Here is a 20,197-nt window from a genome sequence, read left to right on the forward strand (position 1 = left end):
TGAGAATGCTTTTCCTCTCCATATTCTTACCACATCTGGATTTATGAATCTTATATGAAAAATTGTCTCTTAATTTGCTTTCCCCTGATCATTGGAGAGACTGAACAGCTTTTCATATATATATTAACAGTTTGTATTTCCTTTAACTTCTTTCTAATGAGTTTATATGTCTTTTTGTATATTATACATATTAATTCTGTCACTTATATGGCACATTTTTTTTCCTGTATGTTATTTATCTTCTACTTTTTTTTTTTATGGTGTGTTTTTTGTTTTATTTTTACTGGATGCGGGTTTTAAATTTTCATAGAGTGAAGTCTGTTATTCCTTTATGGCTTCCATATTTTGTGACATGCTCATCCTTCCCACTATGAGATCACCAAAATAATGGCCTGTGTTTTCTTCTATTATTTTATATTTTTATTTTGTATTCACTATCTATATTAAAAGAGCATTTAGATAAGTTGGCTTTCTGGGCATCATTTTGTCTCTGTTAGACCTTGAATAGCTAGAGTAATTTTTTTTTTGCAGACCCTTGTCCTTTATGCCCTTGGAGTGGTGCTTCAGGATCCCAGTACTTGGCCATCACCATACAAGTATGAAATTTCTGTCATTGTCTTTGCAATTATTGATTTTTATGTGTTTGCATGTTTTGTGTTCCTTTTTAAGTTTTGAGGAGAAAATTCAATATGTAACAGGCATATAACAAAAGGAAGCCACTGCCTTCCCTGTGTATCTTCTGCTCACTGCTTTTTCTTTCATGAATCTACTGTCTGCTACCCTTTGTCTCTCCTATTACCACTTCTATCCTAAGATGTATTTAATTACTTAATCTCTACAATTATTCTTTAATTTCAATGGTATTTTGGAGTTCTTTTACTGATAAGTGGGTATTTTTAAATTAATTAATTTTATTTTTGGCTGTGTTGGGTCTTTGTTGCTGCACGCGGGCTTTCTCTAGTTGTGGCGAGTGGGGGCTACTCTTTGTTCTGGTGCGCGGGCTTCTCATTACAGTGGTTTCTTTTGTTGCGGAGCATGGGCTCTAGGCATGTGGGCTTCAGTAGTTGTGACACGCGAGCTCGGTAGTTGTGGCTCGCGGGCTCTAGAGCACAGACTCAGTAGTTGTGGCGCACAGGCTTAGTTGCTCCGCAGCATGTGGGATCTTCCCGTACCAGGTCTCGAACCCATGTCCCCTGCAATGGCAGGCAGATTCTCAACCACTGCACCACCAGGGAAGCCCTGGTAAGTGGGTATTGGTTGTGCAGTTTCTTTGTTTTCCTTCTTTTGGTCTCAATTATTAAGCTCTTTAGTCGAATGCAGAAAATAGGTGTTGTGTGTATATTGCTATGTGTGAGAACAGCAAGGGAGGGAAAAGGTGAAGAATAAAGCTGATATTGTTTGCCTCCTAGGTAGGCATCTGGTAAATCCGCCTTAAAGAAATGGGTTAAGATTTACTGCCCTGGAAGAAGGTTATACGTTGAGTTGATTGGGACTAAGAGCTGTGTGAAACGCAGGGGACAGAGTTGATGGTATGGTTGAAGTAGTAGAAAAACCTACTTATGGAATATAAGGATGGGACATTTTAAGTGTTCCTATCATTTTAGTTTTTAATATTACAATGACATTAAAGGGGAATCTATTAATAAATGAAATAGCAGTCCTTCAAAATCTTCTGTAAAAATTAAGTAAATTTTATATTCCAAGGGGCTTTTATAGCAAAATTAAAGATATACATTGGTTTAAAAAAAGTATGCTTATAATTATAAAAAATTAAAATTTCAAATTTTAAAACCTTAAAAAAATTTCACGTGGAAAAATGCCAAGTTTTTGATAAACTTTAGGCGTAATGTGAAAAGCATAAGAACTTTGCTGGAACTTTTGACACTATTCCTATCCTCAAAGCACTCAGAGAATCTAGATTACAGATTGAAAATACTGAAAGGAATATATGCTAAAGTGTGGAAATCATTTTTACGAATCAAATGCAGTCAAACTTAAGAAATATTATTAATAATGTTGTATACCAAGGAAAAGCTTTCTTAGGTTGTGCAGCTCATCACCCATCCCTTGTGAAAAGTCCAGAGATTGATTTGTGTCAGCACCTTGAGAGGATCCTTGAGAGACTAATTCACAGTAGCAAAAATGTTCGTAGACTGAGATAGACCCTGTAGAGATAATTGATTAATTACAGTTTAAATATGTGTCACACAGAGGAAGATGAAGAGGTTGACTTTTTTCACTATATTTAATGCTCTTGAGGTCAACAAAGGATGTTGCATATCTTTTTATGGCTGAGTAGTATTCTATCGTATGGATGTGCAGGGTTTGTTCAACTTTAACCCACTGAAGGACATTTGGTTTGTTTGCAGTATTTTGCTTTTAAGAATAAAGCTGTTATAAACATCTGTGTACAAGTTTTGTGTGAACATAGGGTTTCATTTTTTAGGATAAATGCCCAAGAGTACGATTGCTGGGTTATGTGGTTAGTGCATAATTAATTTTGCAAGAAACTGCCAGGCTATTTTTCTCAGATTCTTAGCAGCAGTGTTTTGAGAGATTAAGCTTCTCTGCAGCCTCAATAGCATTAACTATTGTCACTATTTTTTATTTTAATTGTTCTAATAGGTATGTGGTGATATTTCATTGTGGTTTTTATAAGTTTTTTTTTGAGTGAGTAGCTGACATTACCTTATTCTCCCTATAGAAAAATGTCTAGATATGATTTATTTACAGAAATAAATACATGGAAATACATTATTACTGTTATTGTATTGGCAGTGTCTCAGAGGAAGAAACCCTGGGTCAAATTCTATGATTTAAATGGATCATAATGTAAATATTACTCTATACCAAATAATGAAATATTATCAACTTTAAAAACCCAGACTGAAATAGAATTCTCAACTGAAAAGAATGAAGACAGGACTTCCCTGGTGGCGCAGTGGTTAAGAATCTGCCTGCCAATGCAGGGGACATGGGTTTGATCCCTGGTCCAGGAAGATCCCACATGCCATGGAGCAGCTAAGCCTGTGTGCCACAACTACTGAGCCTGTGCTCTAGAGCCCGCGAGCCACAACTACTGAAGCCACGTGCTGCAACTATGAAGCCTGCGTGCCTAGAGCCCATGCTCCGCAACAAGAGAAGCCACTGCAATGAGAAGCCCGCACACTGCAACGGAGAGTAGCTGCCACTCGCTGCAAGTAGAGAAAGCCCGCGTGCAGCAACACAGACCCAATGCAGCCAAAAATAAGTAAAATTAAAAAAAAAAAAAAGAATGAAGACAACCATTCAAAACCTCAGTATGGACTGGGACCAAGATAGTGACATAGCAGGCTTCTGAATTTCCTTCCTCACACAGATGCATTGAATGTACAGCTACACATGGAGCAATTCCCTCTGAGAAAAATCCAGGAGCTAGCTAAGTGACTCCTACACATTGGGCAAATGAGAAAATACCCACATTGAAACAGGAAAGACTGAGACACATTCTTGCCATAAACCCCACCCCCAGCCCAGTGCCATACAGTCAGGAGGGAACCCCCAAGTCCCAGCTTCTCCCTGAGGATTGAAGGCTTTGGACCACACATTTAGTGCCCTGGCTTTAAAGACTCCCACCTGAGGAGTGGGCTCCTAAAACATCTACCTCCGAAAGCCATCTGGGCTTGCATTCATGAGTCCCACAGGACTGTAGCAAACAAAGAAGCAGTTCTTAATGGGAGCATAGTGTGAGCACAAGCATTCATCATGGCTGTCCCCATAGGGCTCAGCATAGAGGGAACAGCAAAAAATGCCTGTCTCCCAGTCTTTCTCTGAAGGAGGTTGACTACATGCTTTACAAGCTGCTGCCTGAAGGTCCAGCTTCTAATTGGCATGCGTCTGGGTATACTGGCTGTGATCCTCCCTGGAGCCTGGGGGAGTCAGTGGACACACCCCCAACCTTCTCCTTCTGGTTCACTCCAACAATAAAACCAAGTCGCCAGCATCTCCCTTGCAGAGACATCTAGTGTCCCAACTTTTATGGCTGCCATGTGAGGGAGGGATATGCCCTAAATCTCATAGCTCTGATAGCTAGTACATCTTGCATCCATAAGTCCTACGGGACTATAGCAACAAAGAAGCATATGTTAATAGGCATGGAGGTATTTGTGGTTAGCCCCCACCTTTCAGTGCAGAGGGAGCAGGCAAAAATGCCCATCTCCCAGTCTTTCTCTGGAAGGAGTTTGACTACATACCTCACAAGCTGTTGGCTGAGGGTCTGGCTTCTAATTACCACCATCTAGGTGTTGACTGTGATCTTCCGGACCCCAGAAGAGCTGATGGGTACTTTCCTCACCTTCTCCCCCCAACTTTACTCCAACAATAAATCCAGCTTGCAGGTATCTCCCAGGAAGGCGCTTGTCCACACATCTAGCAGTCCAGCTTTTATATCTGCCACCCAGGGGACAGGCCCCCATCACCCAGCTGTGATAGCTTATGGGACTTGCATTTACAAGTTCCACAAGATTATAGTAAAGAAACAAACAGTTTTTAAATGGGTGCAGGAACACCCCCTATGGCTGTACACCCAGGCTCAGCACAGAGGGAGCAGATAAAAATGTCCATCTCCCAGTTTCTCCTTGGAAGCAGTTTGACTACATGCATCCTTACCTGTTTTCTGGCAGTCCATCTTCTAATCAGCCTGTGTATAGGTGTTGACTGTGATCCTCTCCTTTTGGACACTGACAGGTCATGACATACCCTCAACTACTGGGAGCAACTGTGAACAAAGACAGCGGGTTGGACAATCGCAGAGGTTTAAGAGGCAACCAGGAAGTCAGGCTGGGCTAATTAATGAGCTTCATCTCCTACACAAGACTGTGACAGCAGTCTATTTTATTAGATAAAATAGTCTGCTGTAAAGTGATGACACTGGAGAAAGACTGGAAAAGCCATTGCTGGCTTTCCGTGAAAAGCCATATGCCAAGGAGTGTGGGCAAACATAGGAAGCTGGAACACACAAGGAAATGATATCTACTCTAGAACCTCCAGAAAGAAGTGCAGCCCTGCTGACACCTTCATATTAGCCCGAGTGAAGAAGGAGCCCCCCAGGAAGGAATTCTGGAAGATATGCCCTTGGATCCTGACAGTGAGGCTTATGAAATGCCTTCTGAGGAACAATACCAGGCCTACGAACCTTAAACCTAAGAAAAATCTTTGCTTCCAGTTTTCTGAGATCTGCTGACAGATGTTCCATCCTGTACAAGTGCTCAGTTCCAAGGTGCGGAGTAATGACATTTTTTCAAAGTTTTCACAGTGCATTATAAAGTAGAAGAATGTTTTATCTGATATAAAGAAACCAACACAAGGAGTCATGGAAAATGTAGAAACAGGGGACTATGTTCCAAACAAAAGAGCAAGATAAATTTCCAGAAACTGATCTTAATGAAATGGAGATAAGTGATGTACCTAATGAAAGAATTCAATATAATGGTCATAAAGATTGCTCACGAAGGTCAGGAGAGCAATGCATGAACAAGATGATAATTTCAGTGAAGAGATAGAAAATATAAAAATGTACCAAACAGAAATCACAGAGCTTAAGAATACAGTAACTGAATTGAAAAATTCATTACAGGGGTTTAACAGCAGATTAGATGAAGCGGAAGACAGGATCAGCAGATTTAAAGGCAGGGCAGTGGAATTCATCAGAGGAGCAAAAAGAAAAATGAAAAAGAGTGAAGATAGCTTAAGGGACTTATGGGATATCATCGGGTAGTCCAATATACACATTATAGATGTCCAAGAAGGAGAAGAGAGAGAGAAAGGGACAAAGAAAGTATATTCAAAGAAATAATGGCTGAAAACTTCCCTGGGAAAAGAAACAGACATCCAGATCCAGGAAGCCTGAAGAGTACCAAAAAAGATGACTCTAAAGAGACACACACTGACATATATCATAATTAAATTGTCAGAAGTTAAAGACAAAGAGGAAATTTTAAAAGAAGCAAGAGAAAAGCAACATGTTATGTACAAGGGAACCCACATAAGATGCTCAGCAGATTTTTCAACAGAAACCTTGCAGGCCAGAAGGGAGTGGGCTGATATATACAGAGTGCTGAAAGAAAAAAATTGCCAATCAAGAATACACTACCTGGCAAAATTGTCCTTCAGAATTGAAGGAGAGGTAAAGAGTCTCCTAGACAAACAAAAGCTGAAATGTTAAAGGGAGTTAGTTATTCAAGCTCAAATGAAAGGATGCTAATTAGTAACATGAAAACATATAAAAGTATAAAATTCACTGGTAAAGGTAAACATATAGTTAATATGAATACTCAAATATTGTAATGGTGGTGGGTAAATCACTTATAACTGTAGTATAAAGGTTAAAATACAAAAGTGTTTAAAACTGCAATAATTTATTAATGGTACACAGTATAAAAAGATGTAAAGGGCTTCCCTGGTGGCGCAGTGGTTGAGAATCTGCCTGCCAATGCAGGGGACACGGGTTTGAGCCCTGGTCTGGGAAGATCCCACATGCCACGGAGCAACTAGGCCCGTGAGCCACAATTACTGAGCCTGCGCATCTGGAGCCTGTGCTCCGCAACAAGAGAGGCCGTGATAGTGAGAGGCCCGCGCACCGCGATGAAGAGTGGCCCCCACTTGCCACAACTAGAGAAAGCCCTCGCACAGAAACGAAGACCCAACACAGCCAAAAAATAAATAAATTAAAATTAAAAAAAAAAAAAAGAAAGAGATGTAAAATGTGACATTAGAAACATAAAATATTGGGGGAGAATGTGAAAATGTAGAGCTTTTCAATGCATTTGAAATTAAGTTGTTATCAGATTAAAATAGACCGTTATAACCATAATATATTTTATGTAATCATCCTTGTAACCACAAAGCAAAACCTATAGTAGATATACAGTGTATAAAGAGAAAGGACTCAAAGCATCCCACTGTAGAAAATCATGAAATCACGAAGAAAGGAACAAAGGAACTACAAAACTGCTGGAAAACAGTTCACCAAATGGCATTAGTACATCCATACCTATTAATAGTTTCTTTAAACATAAATGGACTAAATTTTCCAATCAAAGTACACAGGGTGACCAAATGGATAAAATAACAAGACGCAACTATATGCTGCCTATAAGAGAGTCATTTCAGCTATAAAGACACACAGACTGAAAGTGAAGGGATGGAAAAAGTTATTCTGTGCATATGGAAACCAAAATAAAGCAATGCTAGCTATACTTACATCAGACAAAATAGATGTTAAGCCATAAACTGTAACAAGAAACAAAGACGATCACTATATAATGATAAAGGGGTCAGTTCATCAAGAGGATATAACACTTGTACATATTTATGCACCCAACTTGGAGCACCTAAATAAAGCAAATATTAATAGATCTGAATGGAGAAATAGCAATAAAATAATAGTAAAGGACTTCAATACCCATTTTTAACAGTGGATATATCACCTAGACAGAAAATCAATGAGGAAACCATGGACTTAAACTACATCTAGACCAGATGGAACTAACAGACATATTTAGGACATCCTATCCAACAGAAGCAGAATACTCATTCTTCTCATGTGCACATGGAACATTCTACAGGATATATCATATGTTAGGCCACAAAACAAATCTTAATAAATTTAAGAAATTTGAAATCATATCAAAGATCTTTCTGACCACAAAGGGGAAGAAAGCAGTAAGAATCTCACTAAAAAACAGCTGTAAGTATGATGTGTACTTCCAGAGAATTGCATTTAACTAATATTTTTATGTAGTTAAATTTGCTTATAGTGGTTTATTACAGTTAAACTGCATACTTACTTGCAAGGTACTGTAGCTTATAATGAACTCTTAAATATCTTGTTGATGTCTTCATAGACCTCATTTTCTTAGACAACGTACAAATAGATAAATTGCTAATATTAAGAATGTGTCAAGCTTGTAAACCTAACTTTTAAAATGCCAGATTCTTTTTTGATTAAATGTTTCAAAATCCTGGGTGGGAGTAATTGAGTTTTTTGTTGGATTAAAAAAAATGGAGATTAAACAGTCTACTGAATATGCTTCTGAATAACCAGTGGGTCAAAGAAGAAATAACCATTGGGAATCAGAAAATATCTTGAGACAAATGAAAAAGAAAACATGGTATAACAAGACTTATGGGATGTAGCAAAAGCAGTTCTAAGAGGGGAAATTATAGCAATAAACACCTACATTAAGAAAAAAGAAAGATATCTAATAAACAGCCTAACTTTACACCTCAAGGAATTAGAAAAAAAAAAAAAACAACGAAGTCCAAAATTAGTAAAAGAAAATAAAGATCAGAGTGGAAACAAATGAAATAGAAACTAGAAAGACAATAGAAAAGATCAGTGAAACTAAGAGCTGTTTTTTTGAAAAGGTAAACAAAATTTACAAATATTTAGCTAGACTTAATAAGAAAAAACAAGGGAAGGCTCAAATAAATAAAATTGTAAATGATAGAGGAGACATTACAACTGAGAACATAAATACTAAGGATCGTAAGAAATTACTGTGAATAATCATATGCCAACAAATTAGATAACGTAGAAGAAATGGGTATATTCCTAGAAACATAAAACCTACCAAGAGGACTGAATCATGAAAAAGTAGAAAATCTCAACAGACCAGTTATTAGTAAGGAGATTGAGTCAGTAATCAAAAACCTCTCAACAGAGAAAAGTCCAAGACCAGATAGCTTCCTTGGTAAATTCTACCAAACACTTCCAGAAGAATTAATGCCAATCCTTTTTAAACTCCTCCCAAAAATAGAAAAGAAGAGAACATTTCCAAATTCATTTTATGAGGCCAGTATTACCCTTGACGGAAGCCAGAAAAGGACACTACAAAAAACTATGGGCCAATATCCATAATGAACATATATGGAAAAAATCTTAACAAAATATTTGCAAACCAAAATCAGTAGTACATTAAAAGAATTATACACCATGATTAAGTGGGTTTTACTCCTGGGGTAAATCTAGGATGGATGGTTCAACATATGCAGATCAATGAATGTGATATATGACATTAACAAAATGAAGGATAAAAACTGTATGATCATCTCAGTAGATACAGAAAAAGCTTTTGCCAAAATTAAATATCTTTTCATGATAAAAACTCAACAAATTAGGTATAGAAGGAATGTGCTTCAACATAATAAAGGCCATATATGACATGCCTATAGCTAACAGTATACTCAAGGGTGAAATGATGAAAGGTCTTCCTTTAAGATCAGGAGCAAGACAAGGATACCCACTCTCACCACTTTCATTCAACATGATATTAGAAGTCCTAGCCAGAGCAATTAGGAAAGAAAAGGAAATAAAATCAGAAAGGTAGAAGTAAAATTGCCTTTACTTGAAGATGACATGATATTATACATAGATAACCTTAAAGATTCCACCAAAAACTGTTAGAATTAATAAATGAATTCAGTAAAGTTTCATGATTCAAAACCAATATAAAAAAGTCAGTTGCTTTTCTATACACTGACAACAAATTATCAGAAAGAAAAGTTAAGACAACAATCCCATTTACAATAGCATCAAAAATAGTAAAATACTTAGGATTAAATTCAGTCAAGTAGATGAAAGATCTGTACTCTGAAAACTAAAATATTGATGAAAGTAATAGAAGAAGACGCAAATAAATGGAAAGATAATCTGTGTTCATGGATTGGAAGAATTAATATTGTTAAAATGTCCCTACTAGACAAAGCAATTTACAGATTCAGTACAATCCCTGTCCAAATCCCAATGTCAATTTTTATAGAAATAGAATAAACAATCCTTAAATTCACAGAACCACTAAAGACCCAGAATAGCCAAAGCAATCTTGAGAAAAAAGAACAAAGCTGGAGGCATCACACTTCCTGATTTCAAACTATGTTACAAAGCTTTAGTAACCAAAACAACATGGTAGTGCCCTAAAAACAGAGATGTAGATCAGAAAAATATAGATACATAGATGGAGAGCCCAGAAATAAACCCGTGCATATGTTGTCAACTAATTTCCAACAAAGGAGGCAAGAATATGCAATGGAGAAAGATTTAGTCTCTTCAATAACTGGTGCTCAGAAAACTGGATATCCATATGCAAAAGAATGAAACTGGATCCCTATCTTACAGCATGCACAGAAATCAATTCAAAATGGAATAAGACTTGAACGTAAGACCTGAAACCCTAAAACTTCTAGAAGAAAACATAGTGCTAAGGTCCTTAACACAGGTCTTGGTAGTGATTTTTTTGGATTTGGCACCAAAAGCAAAGGCAACAAAAGTCAAACTAATCAAATGGGACTATGTCAAACTAAAGAGCTTCTGCACAGCAGAGGAAACCACCAACTAAATGAAATGGCAACCTATGGAATGGGAGAAAATATTTGCAAAGCAAATATCTGATACGGAGTTAATACCCAAAATATATAAGGAACTCCTACAACTCAATAGCAAAAAAGAAACAACCCAATTAAAAACTGGGCAAAAGGGGAATTCCCTGGTGGTCCAGTGGTTAGGACTCTGCACTTACACTGCTGAGGGTGCGGGTTCAGTCCCTGGTCAGGGAACTAAGATCCCACAAGCCATGCATGGTGGACAAAAGAAAAAAAAATGGTCAAAGAACCTGAATAGACTTTTTTTTTTTCTTCGAAGAAGACATAGAAATGTCCAACAGGTACATGAAAAGGTGCTCAACACCACGAATCAGATAAATACATATCAAAATTGCAATGAGAGATCACCTTATACCTGTTAGGATGTCTGTTATCAAATAGACAAGAAATAACAAATGTTGGAGAGGATATGGATAAAAAAACCCTTGTACACTGTTGGTGTGAATGTAAATGGGTACAGCCACTGTGAAAAATAGTATGGAATTTCTCAACAAGTTAAAAATAGAACTGCCATGTGATCCAGCAGTGCTACTTCTGAGTATATATCCAAAGGAGACAAAATGATTTCTTAAAGAGATATCTGAACTCCCATGTTTATTGTAGCATTATTCACAAGTATGGAAGCAACCTAAGTGTGTCTGTCAACGGGTGAATGGATAAAGAAGATGTAGTGTATATATACATACAATAGAATATTATTCAGCCTCACAAAAGAGGGAAATCCTGTTATTTGCACAACATGGATGAACCTGGAGGGCATTATGGTAAGTGAAATGAGCCAGACAGAGACAGACAAATACTGCATGATATCACTTACATATGGAATCTGAAAAAACAAAAAAACAAAAAACTTCCAACATAGAAACAGAGAGTAGAATGGTTGTTGCCAGGAGCTGGAGTGTTGGGGGGTGAGGAGTAGGGAGCAGTTGACAAATGGGTACAGACTTTCAGTTATAAGATGAAAAAGGTCTGAGGATCTAACTAACGTATGACATGGTGATTATGGTTGATAATACCATATTGTATATTTGAAATATGGTAAGAGAGTAGAAATTAAGTATTATTATCGCACAAACACAAAATGGTAACAACATGTAATGTGATGGTTGTGCTAATTAACTTGAGGGTGGGAATCCTTTCATAATGTGTATGCTTATCAAATCATCATATTGTACACTTTAAATATATTACAGTTTCGCAGTTATAAATCAATAAAGCTGAAAAACTTTAGATTAAAAAATCCTTCAGCATTTGAGGCCAAACTATCTATTTTTCATTTTTATTTTAATTTTAATCCTTAAAATTGTGAGGTATTTCATAAAATAGTTGGACGTCTGTATGTCTTCTTTGGAGAAGTGTCTATTTAAATCTTCTGCCCATTTTTTTATTGGGTTGTTTCTTTTTTTGATATTGAGCTGCATGAGCTGTTTGTATATTTTGGAGGTTAATCCCTTGTCGGTCACATCATTTGCAAATATTTTCTTCCATTCTGTGGGTTGTCTTTTCGTTTTGTTTATGGTTTCCTTTTTTCTGCAAAAGCTTTTAAGTTTAATTAAGTCCCATTTGTTAGTTTTTGTTTTTAATTTTCATTACTCTAGGAGGTGGAGCCAAAAAGATATTGCTGTGATTTATGGCAAGGAGTGTTCTGCCTATGTTTTCCTCTTTTATGGTATCTGGTTTTACATTTAGGTCTGTAATCCATTTTGAATTTATTTTTGTGTATGGTGGTAGAGAAGGTTTTAATTTCATTTTTTTAAATGTAGCTGTCCAGTTTTCCCAGCACCACTTGTTGAAGAGACTGTGTCTTCTCCATTGTATATTCTTGCCTCCTTTGTCATAGATTAATTGACCAATGGTGCTCAGGTTTATTTCTGGGCTTTCTATCCTGTTCCATTGCTCTCCAGGTCTGTCTTTGTGCCAGTACCATACTGTTTTGCTTACTGTAGCTTTATAGTTGGAGGTCAGGGAGCCTGATTCCTCCAGCTCCATTTTTCTTTCTCAAGATCGCTTTGGCTATTTGGGGTCTTTTGTGTTTCCATACAAATTAAAAATTTTTTTGTTCTAGATCTGCAAAAAATGCCATTGGTAATTTGATAGGGATTGCACTGAATCTGTAGATTACCTAGTGTAGTATAATCATTTTGACAATATTGATTCTTTCAATCCAAGAATGTGGTATATCCATCTGTTTGTGTCATCTTCAATTTCTTTCATCAGCATCTTATAGTCTTTGGAGTACAGGTCTTTTGCCTCCTTAGGTAGGTTTATTCCAAGGTATTTTATTCTTTTTGATGCAATGGTAAATGGAATGGTTTACTTAATTTCTCTTTCTGATCTTTCGTTGTTAGTGAAGATGACTAAAAAGCACTTGAAAATATGCTCAACATAGCTAATTATTAGAGAAATGCAAATCAAAACTACAATGAGGTATTACCTCACACCGGTCAGAATGGCCATCATCAAAAAGTCTCCAAACAATAAATGCTGGAGAAGGTGTGGAGAGAAAGGAGCCCTCCCACACTGTTGATGGGAATGTAAATTAGTACAGCCACTATGAAGAACAGTATGGGGATTCCTTAAAACCTAAAAATAGGGTTGCCATATGATCCAGCAATCCCACTCCTGGGCGTATATCCGGAGAAAACCATAATTCGAAAAGATACATACACCCCAGTGTTCATTGTAGCACTGTTTACAATAGCCAAGACATGGAAGCAAGGTAAGTATCCCTCAACAGAGGAATGGATAAAGAAGATGTGGTACATATATACAGTGTAATATTACTCAGCCATAAAAAAGACTGAAATAATGCCATTTGCAGCAACATGAAAGGACCTAGAGATTATCATACTAAATAAAGTAAGTCAGACAGAGAAAGATAAATATCATATGATATCACTTATATGTGGAATCTAAAAGAGTGATACAAATGAACTTTTTTACAACACAGAAACAGACTCACAGACTTAGAAAACAAACTTAGGGTTACTAAAGGGGAAAGTTGCAGGGTGGAGGGATAAACTAGGAGGTTGGGATTAACATATACAGACTACTATATGTAAAATAGATAATTAACGAGAACCTACTGTATGGCACGGGGAACTCTAGTCAATATTCTGTAATAACCTATATGGGAAAGGATTCTAAAAAAATAGATATATGTGTATGTATAACTGAATCACTTTGCTGTACACTTGAATTGAACACAGCATTGTAAATCAACTATACTCCAATATAAAATAAAGATTAAAAAAAGTAGTTGGAAAAATCAAGTTTGATTCTCTTTTAATCTGGAAACATAGGTATCTTCAAGTAAACATTTAGGGTCTCAATTTTCAAGATAGTTTACAAAAGGAAAGGCTGATTAAATTTGATACAGTTTTTTATATAGACTGTAATGTAAATATAGTATATTCCAAAAGTGAAAGGTAATTTACACTTTTTAAAAAGGACAATGAAAGCAAGATTCCTTTTTTTTTTTCTTAGAGTTTAGATCTTTTAAAAACACTTGTTTTTGAGGGGAATTTTTATGCTCCTTGGTGGGTGGGTTATTTTCGTTTAATATATACATTTCCCCATTGACTTTTTTTTTAAAACATCTTTATTAGAGTGTAATTGCTCCCATTGACTTTTTTTTTTTTTTAAATGGGATTTATTTATTTATTTATTTATGGCTGTGTTGGGTCTTCGTTTCTGTGTGAGGGCTTTCTCTAGTTGCAGCCATTGGGGGCCACTCTTCATCGCGGTGCGCAGGCCTCTCACTCTCGCGGCCTCTCTTGTTGCGGAGCACAGGCTCCAGACGCTCAGGCTCAGTAATTGTGGCTCACGGGCCTAGTTGCTCCGAGGCATGTGGGATCTTCCCAGACCAGGGCTCGCACCCGTGTCCCCTGCATTGGCAGGCAGACTCTCAACCGCTGCGCCACCAGGGAAGCCCAACTCCCATTGACTTTTTACAGAGTAAACTTCTGTACAATAAAAGATCCTTCTTAGCCTCTTCATTTCCCTCACTTATTAATAAGTCTGGGTCTCATGTAATTGATGAATAGAATTTTTAGTCTGGTGTCTCCAATCTTAAGAACTAAAGTTTGACTTAAGAGGCAATGTAAAATGCCTCGCATATTGATCCGATGGGTCTCATGTAACATATTTTGAACACTCTTAAATGTAAATATTCATTATGTGATTTTGTATGATTTATCCTTAAATCTCATAAATGATATAGTTGCATGTTACAGTTTCATTCCTCGATGATTCTAGAGAAATGTATTTTGCATCTGTTGTTTAGAAGTAGGGGCTTCCCTGGTGGTGCAATGGTTAAGAATCTGCCTGCCAATGCAGGGGACACGGGTTTGATCCCTGGTCCGGGAAGATCCCACATGCCGCAGAGCAACTAAGCCCGTGCACCACAACTACTGAGCCTGCGCTCTAGAGCCCGCGAGCCACAACTACTGAGCCTGCGTGCTGCCACTACTGAAGCCCGCACGCCTAGAGCCCGTGCTTCGCAACAAGAGAAGCCACCGCAATGAGAAGCTTGCGCACCACAATGAAGAGCAGGCCTCGCTCGCTGCAACTAGAGAAGGCCTGCTCACAGCAACGAAGACCCAGTGTAGCCAAAAAATAAATAAATACATAAATAAATAAATAAAATAGAAGTAATAAAGTAAGCAAAAAGAGATGTAATATATGTTCAATAGTTTGAGAACATAAAAGGTCAAATTTAAATATAATGTGACAGCAGTTTCTATCTTAAGTAGTTTTAAAACTTTATTACATACCTGTGTTCTTACAGTGTAAATATGTACCATGCCAGTGGAGCTCTGTTGTGATCAGGCCCAAATCTTCTTTTTAGGTTTGATCCAGAGCGGTTTGATGATGAATCGGTAATGAAGACTTTCTCCTTGCTTGGATTCTCAGGCACACAGGAATGCCCAGAGCTGAGGTGAGATGATAGAGAAACGAAAAGGAAAGGAAAGATGCTAGACTTTGTACTTATAATTTTGTTTATCACTGTTGATGAGAATGAACAATCTATATAGTTAAAGTATAGTTGTTAATCTTTAGTAACCAGTTGACTTTCTTCCTGACTAGGTTTGCATATATGGTGACCACAGTACTTTTGAGTGTACTGGTGAGGAGACTGCACCTACTTTCTGTGGAGGGACAAGTTATTGAAACTAAGTATGAACTGGTAACATCATCCAAGGAGGAAGCTTGGATCACTGTCTCAAAGAGATATTAAAATTGTATACACTTAACTTTGTTGAGGGAAATGACCGTTTAGAAAATATGTATTGAATCCTTTTATAAGCCAAGCATCATTGTATAATATAAACACCTATTAGTACTTCATCATGTAAATTTGAATTTTTGTGTGTCAGTTTCTTAATGCATCATATACCTTTATACTTATTGCATCAATATAGTGATAATTTTAATGGGAGGACTTCTACTTTTAACTTTTGTTTTATCAGTTTGTACGTCATTGTTTTCATGTTCTTAGCCTTAGTTTGATCTCTAAAATTAATATTCTTGAAGAGAAATTATTTTTCACAATAATATTTTTAAAATATTTATAAAAGAGAAAAATAACTCATATTCACACTTTCAGTAAATCCTCTTAAAGGGGACTTTACATAAAAAGGAAAAGAAAAAAAGGACTTTATATAATTTTATTTATTAGATTAATATTTTTATTTTCTGAGTATAAATCAGTTTGTGTTTAATCATTGTTATTAGGTTTGAGTAATTCAGTGAATAACATACCTTGTATTTGCTTGTATGCCTTCCCAGACAACAGTGTTTATTTCATGACTTATACATTGCTCATCATTTTGAACAGTTCTGAATCATTTGGAAAATAATACAGTTAGTTCTGAATGTGTTTTGAAGTGGTGTCCTTCCTAAGTAGCAAACTAAGAGTGAGGCTTGTCTGTCCTTTTTTTGCTGGAAATTGTAGTAGCACTATATTACTCCACTAATCATCATTTGTGGAAAAAATAAATTCCTGAATTTATTTATTATTATGTCGTATCCTAACCATAAGAAATGAGAGAGCATTAACTAAAAACTGAAACCAAATTTAAAAGAAAGAAAACAAAGATGGGTGAAAATATTTGTAAAATATATGACAGAAAGGGATAATATCCATATTACATATAAAGAGCTCATACAAATTGGTAAGAAAACATACAGTAGATAAATGGACAAAACAGCTTTTATAAGGGGAAACAGCTAATAAACTTTTAGAAAAATGGTCAGTCTCACTAGTAAGCAAAGAAATATTGGGGATTTTTCAAAAATAAGTATCTTTCAAATTTACATTTTAGTACTGGTAAGTTTTATATTTAATGCTTTTTTATTGACAGCATTGTATTTTAGTTTGCTTTCTTTGGTTCCACTGTTCTTGAAGAATTCTTTTTTTAAAATATGTTTTTTTAAAGATAAAAGGAGATACGAAGGAAATATGCCACGTGCTGATAGAGAGGAAAGGAAGAATAGTGATAAATGTTTGCAGATGGGCTTATTTTTGACACTGCTGAATTTCTCTTGTAATTTTAGTTTCAAGAATGTACCCTAGTTATTGAGTTATTTTATGTTGTGTTTATGGTTATATAGCTAACATTTTAGACCTAGTAATAAGTAGTTAAACATAGAAACTAAGTAACTAGATGCAGCCTTTATTTCTGACAAAAACATTTAATTTATGGAATAATTTAAATTCTGAAACTTTAAGTGAAATGTATTCTTAGTTCCTAGCATCATGTTTCTACAAAGGCATGTTGTTACATTTATTCCCTGTCGCCTATCATATTCTATGGTTTTGCATATAAGGAGCATCTTCCTTTGTTATCCAAGTACCTTAATTGGTTTGGAAACTGGCATTGGAAGGTTAGAGTAGCCAATAGTGAGACAATGTATAATAATGATGGAATCGAGGAAAATAGAGCATAGAAGAATCAGGTAAATAAGCATATTTTATCCAGAGTTACATAAATAACTTGAAACATTAAAAATAAGTCATTTTTCTAGAGGATTTTTAAAAAATAAAAAATACTGTTAATCATATGTAAAATAAGTTATCCATTCACTGTTGTTCGTACGCGGCCCTTTGTATTTGTCAAATGACCTAAATTTTAGTAGCCTCAGTGTTACTGATGGCTCGTAGCATGGCTCTAGCAGGACTCTTAAGTTTTATAGCTTTTTGGCTTTTTAAAAACTATTTCTTCACTGATTTTGATCTACATTCTTTTTGATAGTTCAGAAGTTTATTGTTAAAATCATCAACACAACACATTTTTATGGAATGAAAGGGCTCTTCCACACTTTGTGCTAATAAAATTCAAAACAGAATTAATTTTGTGCATATGTTTGGGAAAAATGAAAAACTCACATGCTGTTTGGCCCACAAATGTGCAGTTTCATTTTTTTATATAAATAGATTCTATCTTATTTATAGACTTAATATCAAAATTTATTTGTTTCCTTTATATTAAAATAGTTTGTATTTTAAAGACAAAATGCTCTATTTTTTATTGGAAAATTATATGGGTTTATTGTAGAAAAATCTAGGAAACATAGAAGCGCAAAAATAGGAAACTCCATCACCACTATTTGAACTTAACCAGTGTTAAGCGTCTGAGGTGGATCCTTCTACTTTTTAATCCACATGTAATTTTTACAGACATATTATACACAATGTTCTCTTCATTTAATATGTTATGAACCAGTAGTGTTTTCCACATCTGGAACATTACTATTCTTCTCACTCAGAATGTAAGCACAGACTTGTAAGTCTTTTTCTCTGCCTCTTTCCCTTCTCAAATATTGTTATTCTTTTCAACTTTAAAAATGGCCTTACTTCTCCATCTCTTCTATCAAAACAGTAATATATTAGTAGAACCGAGTTGCTAAAGTCATAGCATAATCTAGGTGTTACAATGAGCATTTAAGAAATGAAATTACTCCATTATCCTAAGAAAAATCTTCAATATAATTAAGTTCAAATTAGGATAGCATTTCATCTCTTAAGCGGACATTTTAAGAATCTTTGTTGTTGTTTTTGGACTCTGGGGGAAACATTAAAATTCTTCCCTGAAGACATGTTTATTTTTTTCTCCAGACCCATAAAAAGTACTGTTACCCTTTATAAAATGTACCTTTTTTTCACATGCAGTTATGTTGACACATTGAAAACTGCTTAAAAAAACATAATTCTACTGAGTGTGTAAAAGTGAAGACATGGCCAGTAGAATCAAGGAGTCATTTAGTAGCTGTGAGAAGATAGCTGCGAGAGAAATGGACACTATTTTCAAGGGTGGGTTTTTATATTGTCAACAAGTTGATGCTAACGACCTAATTTTTCTTCTTAGCCAGTCCTATGCCTGTTTCCTAAGTTCCTAAGACCAATGATGAAGGTAGAAGGGGAGGAGTTGGGGGAAGGGAGTCAGTGACAACAAAGCAGTTGCTGTTATTGCAGAAGTCAGAAAATCAGCCTGGCCAAAAAGGCTGGATACTGTGTTGCTTTGAGCCTTGTCAGTGATCTGCACTGATAAAAAGGAGTGAGACTGAAACTTGCCAAAGTAGAACAAGGGACTGGAATGAGCATTTGTTACAAACCAAATTCTTTATATACCCATCTCATTTAGTCCTTAGAAAGTAATAGTAGGTACAGGTAGGACTAACTAAAATAGTTCTTCATTCCTGCTAGAAGAAATACTGTAAATAAAGACAGCAAATACTAGCTAAGAAACAGTAAAAGATCTAAACTTCAGATTATCTTAATAGCTTCAGTGGGGTTTAGTGGGGTTTTGTTCTTATTTAAGAGAGAACCAAGCAATAGTTTCAAATGATGTACAGTTCATAATAGCTAAAGAAAATGATTAAAAGAGTAATGTAACAGCAGTATTAAAAGAAATCTCAAAGGAAACTAAATACTGCCAACTCAACTGCCACTTGTACAACTGTTTAAATTTTTTCCTGTTCCCACATATGTATATTTTTACCTATTGCAATCAGAACAATTTGGTCTACTTTTCATTTAATTCATTTCAGACATTTTCTTATGTTACTTCAATTTTGTAAGGTCTTATTTTGGGGTGGGAGTAGACTTTAAAATTACAATAGAAATCAATTTCATGTTTGATTTACAGAATTTTATGACACTGAGTGAATGGATAATTATAAAATTTGAGCTGGGAGCCATTTTGTAAAATATCCAGATAGTAAACAAAAGGCAGGAAATGACATTCCTTCTTCCAGTTGGCTTCCCATTCAGTCAGTTTACAGTTTGGTGGCTGTCTTTCTACAGATTGGGAATGGATCTTGTTATAGCATGGATAAACTGCCAGGAGCAAATAAGTCACAAATAATCCTGTTTGGTAGTTTTTTTAAAAATCTACATTTATATACATCTAAAATACTTGCAAATTCTTGTTTTAATTTTTAACACGATAGTAGTGAATGAAACTTACTTTGTAACTATATCATAGATAAAGTTGTAACGTGCCTGTCTCCAAAAAGGCAATCAGTAAATATTTTTGAATAAATGAATGAAATCTTCATTGAGGTTTTCTCTGCATATAGAATAAAGGAGATTATTGAAGTTACTTAATAGTTGAAAAAGATTTCCAGATAGCCAAACTACCTCTAATGCTAATAGCACTTTGTGATATGCTAAGTACCCCATTGCTGGAAGTATTTAAGAAGATGTTGTATGGACATCTTTCAGTGATGCCTGTATTAGGTGTGAACATAGGTTTATAATAGCCTATAGTTCTAC

General features: G+C 35.7%; 1 protein-coding gene across 1 annotated transcript in view; it reads left to right on the forward strand.

Annotated features, from left to right (window-relative positions):
• The window catches only part of LOC133100155 (cytochrome P450 20A1), a 63,123-nt gene extending 47,271 nt beyond the window's left edge, over nt 1-15,852 (forward strand). The window contains exons 11-13 of the mRNA XM_061204139.1: nt 532-596; nt 15,269-15,358; nt 15,508-15,852. Of these exons, the coding sequence (XP_061060122.1) occupies nt 532-596; nt 15,269-15,358; nt 15,508-15,658 (306 nt within the window). The 3' untranslated portion in view covers nt 15,659-15,852. The remainder of the gene's footprint in view (nt 1-531; nt 597-15,268; nt 15,359-15,507) is intronic.
• Nucleotides 15,853-20,197: the final 4,345 nt, after the last annotated feature.

The sequence above is a fragment of the Eubalaena glacialis genome, chromosome 1, assembly GCF_028564815.1.
Source record: "Eubalaena glacialis isolate mEubGla1 chromosome 1, mEubGla1.1.hap2.+ XY, whole genome shotgun sequence".
Lineage (NCBI taxonomy): Eukaryota > Metazoa > Chordata > Mammalia > Artiodactyla > Balaenidae > Eubalaena > Eubalaena glacialis.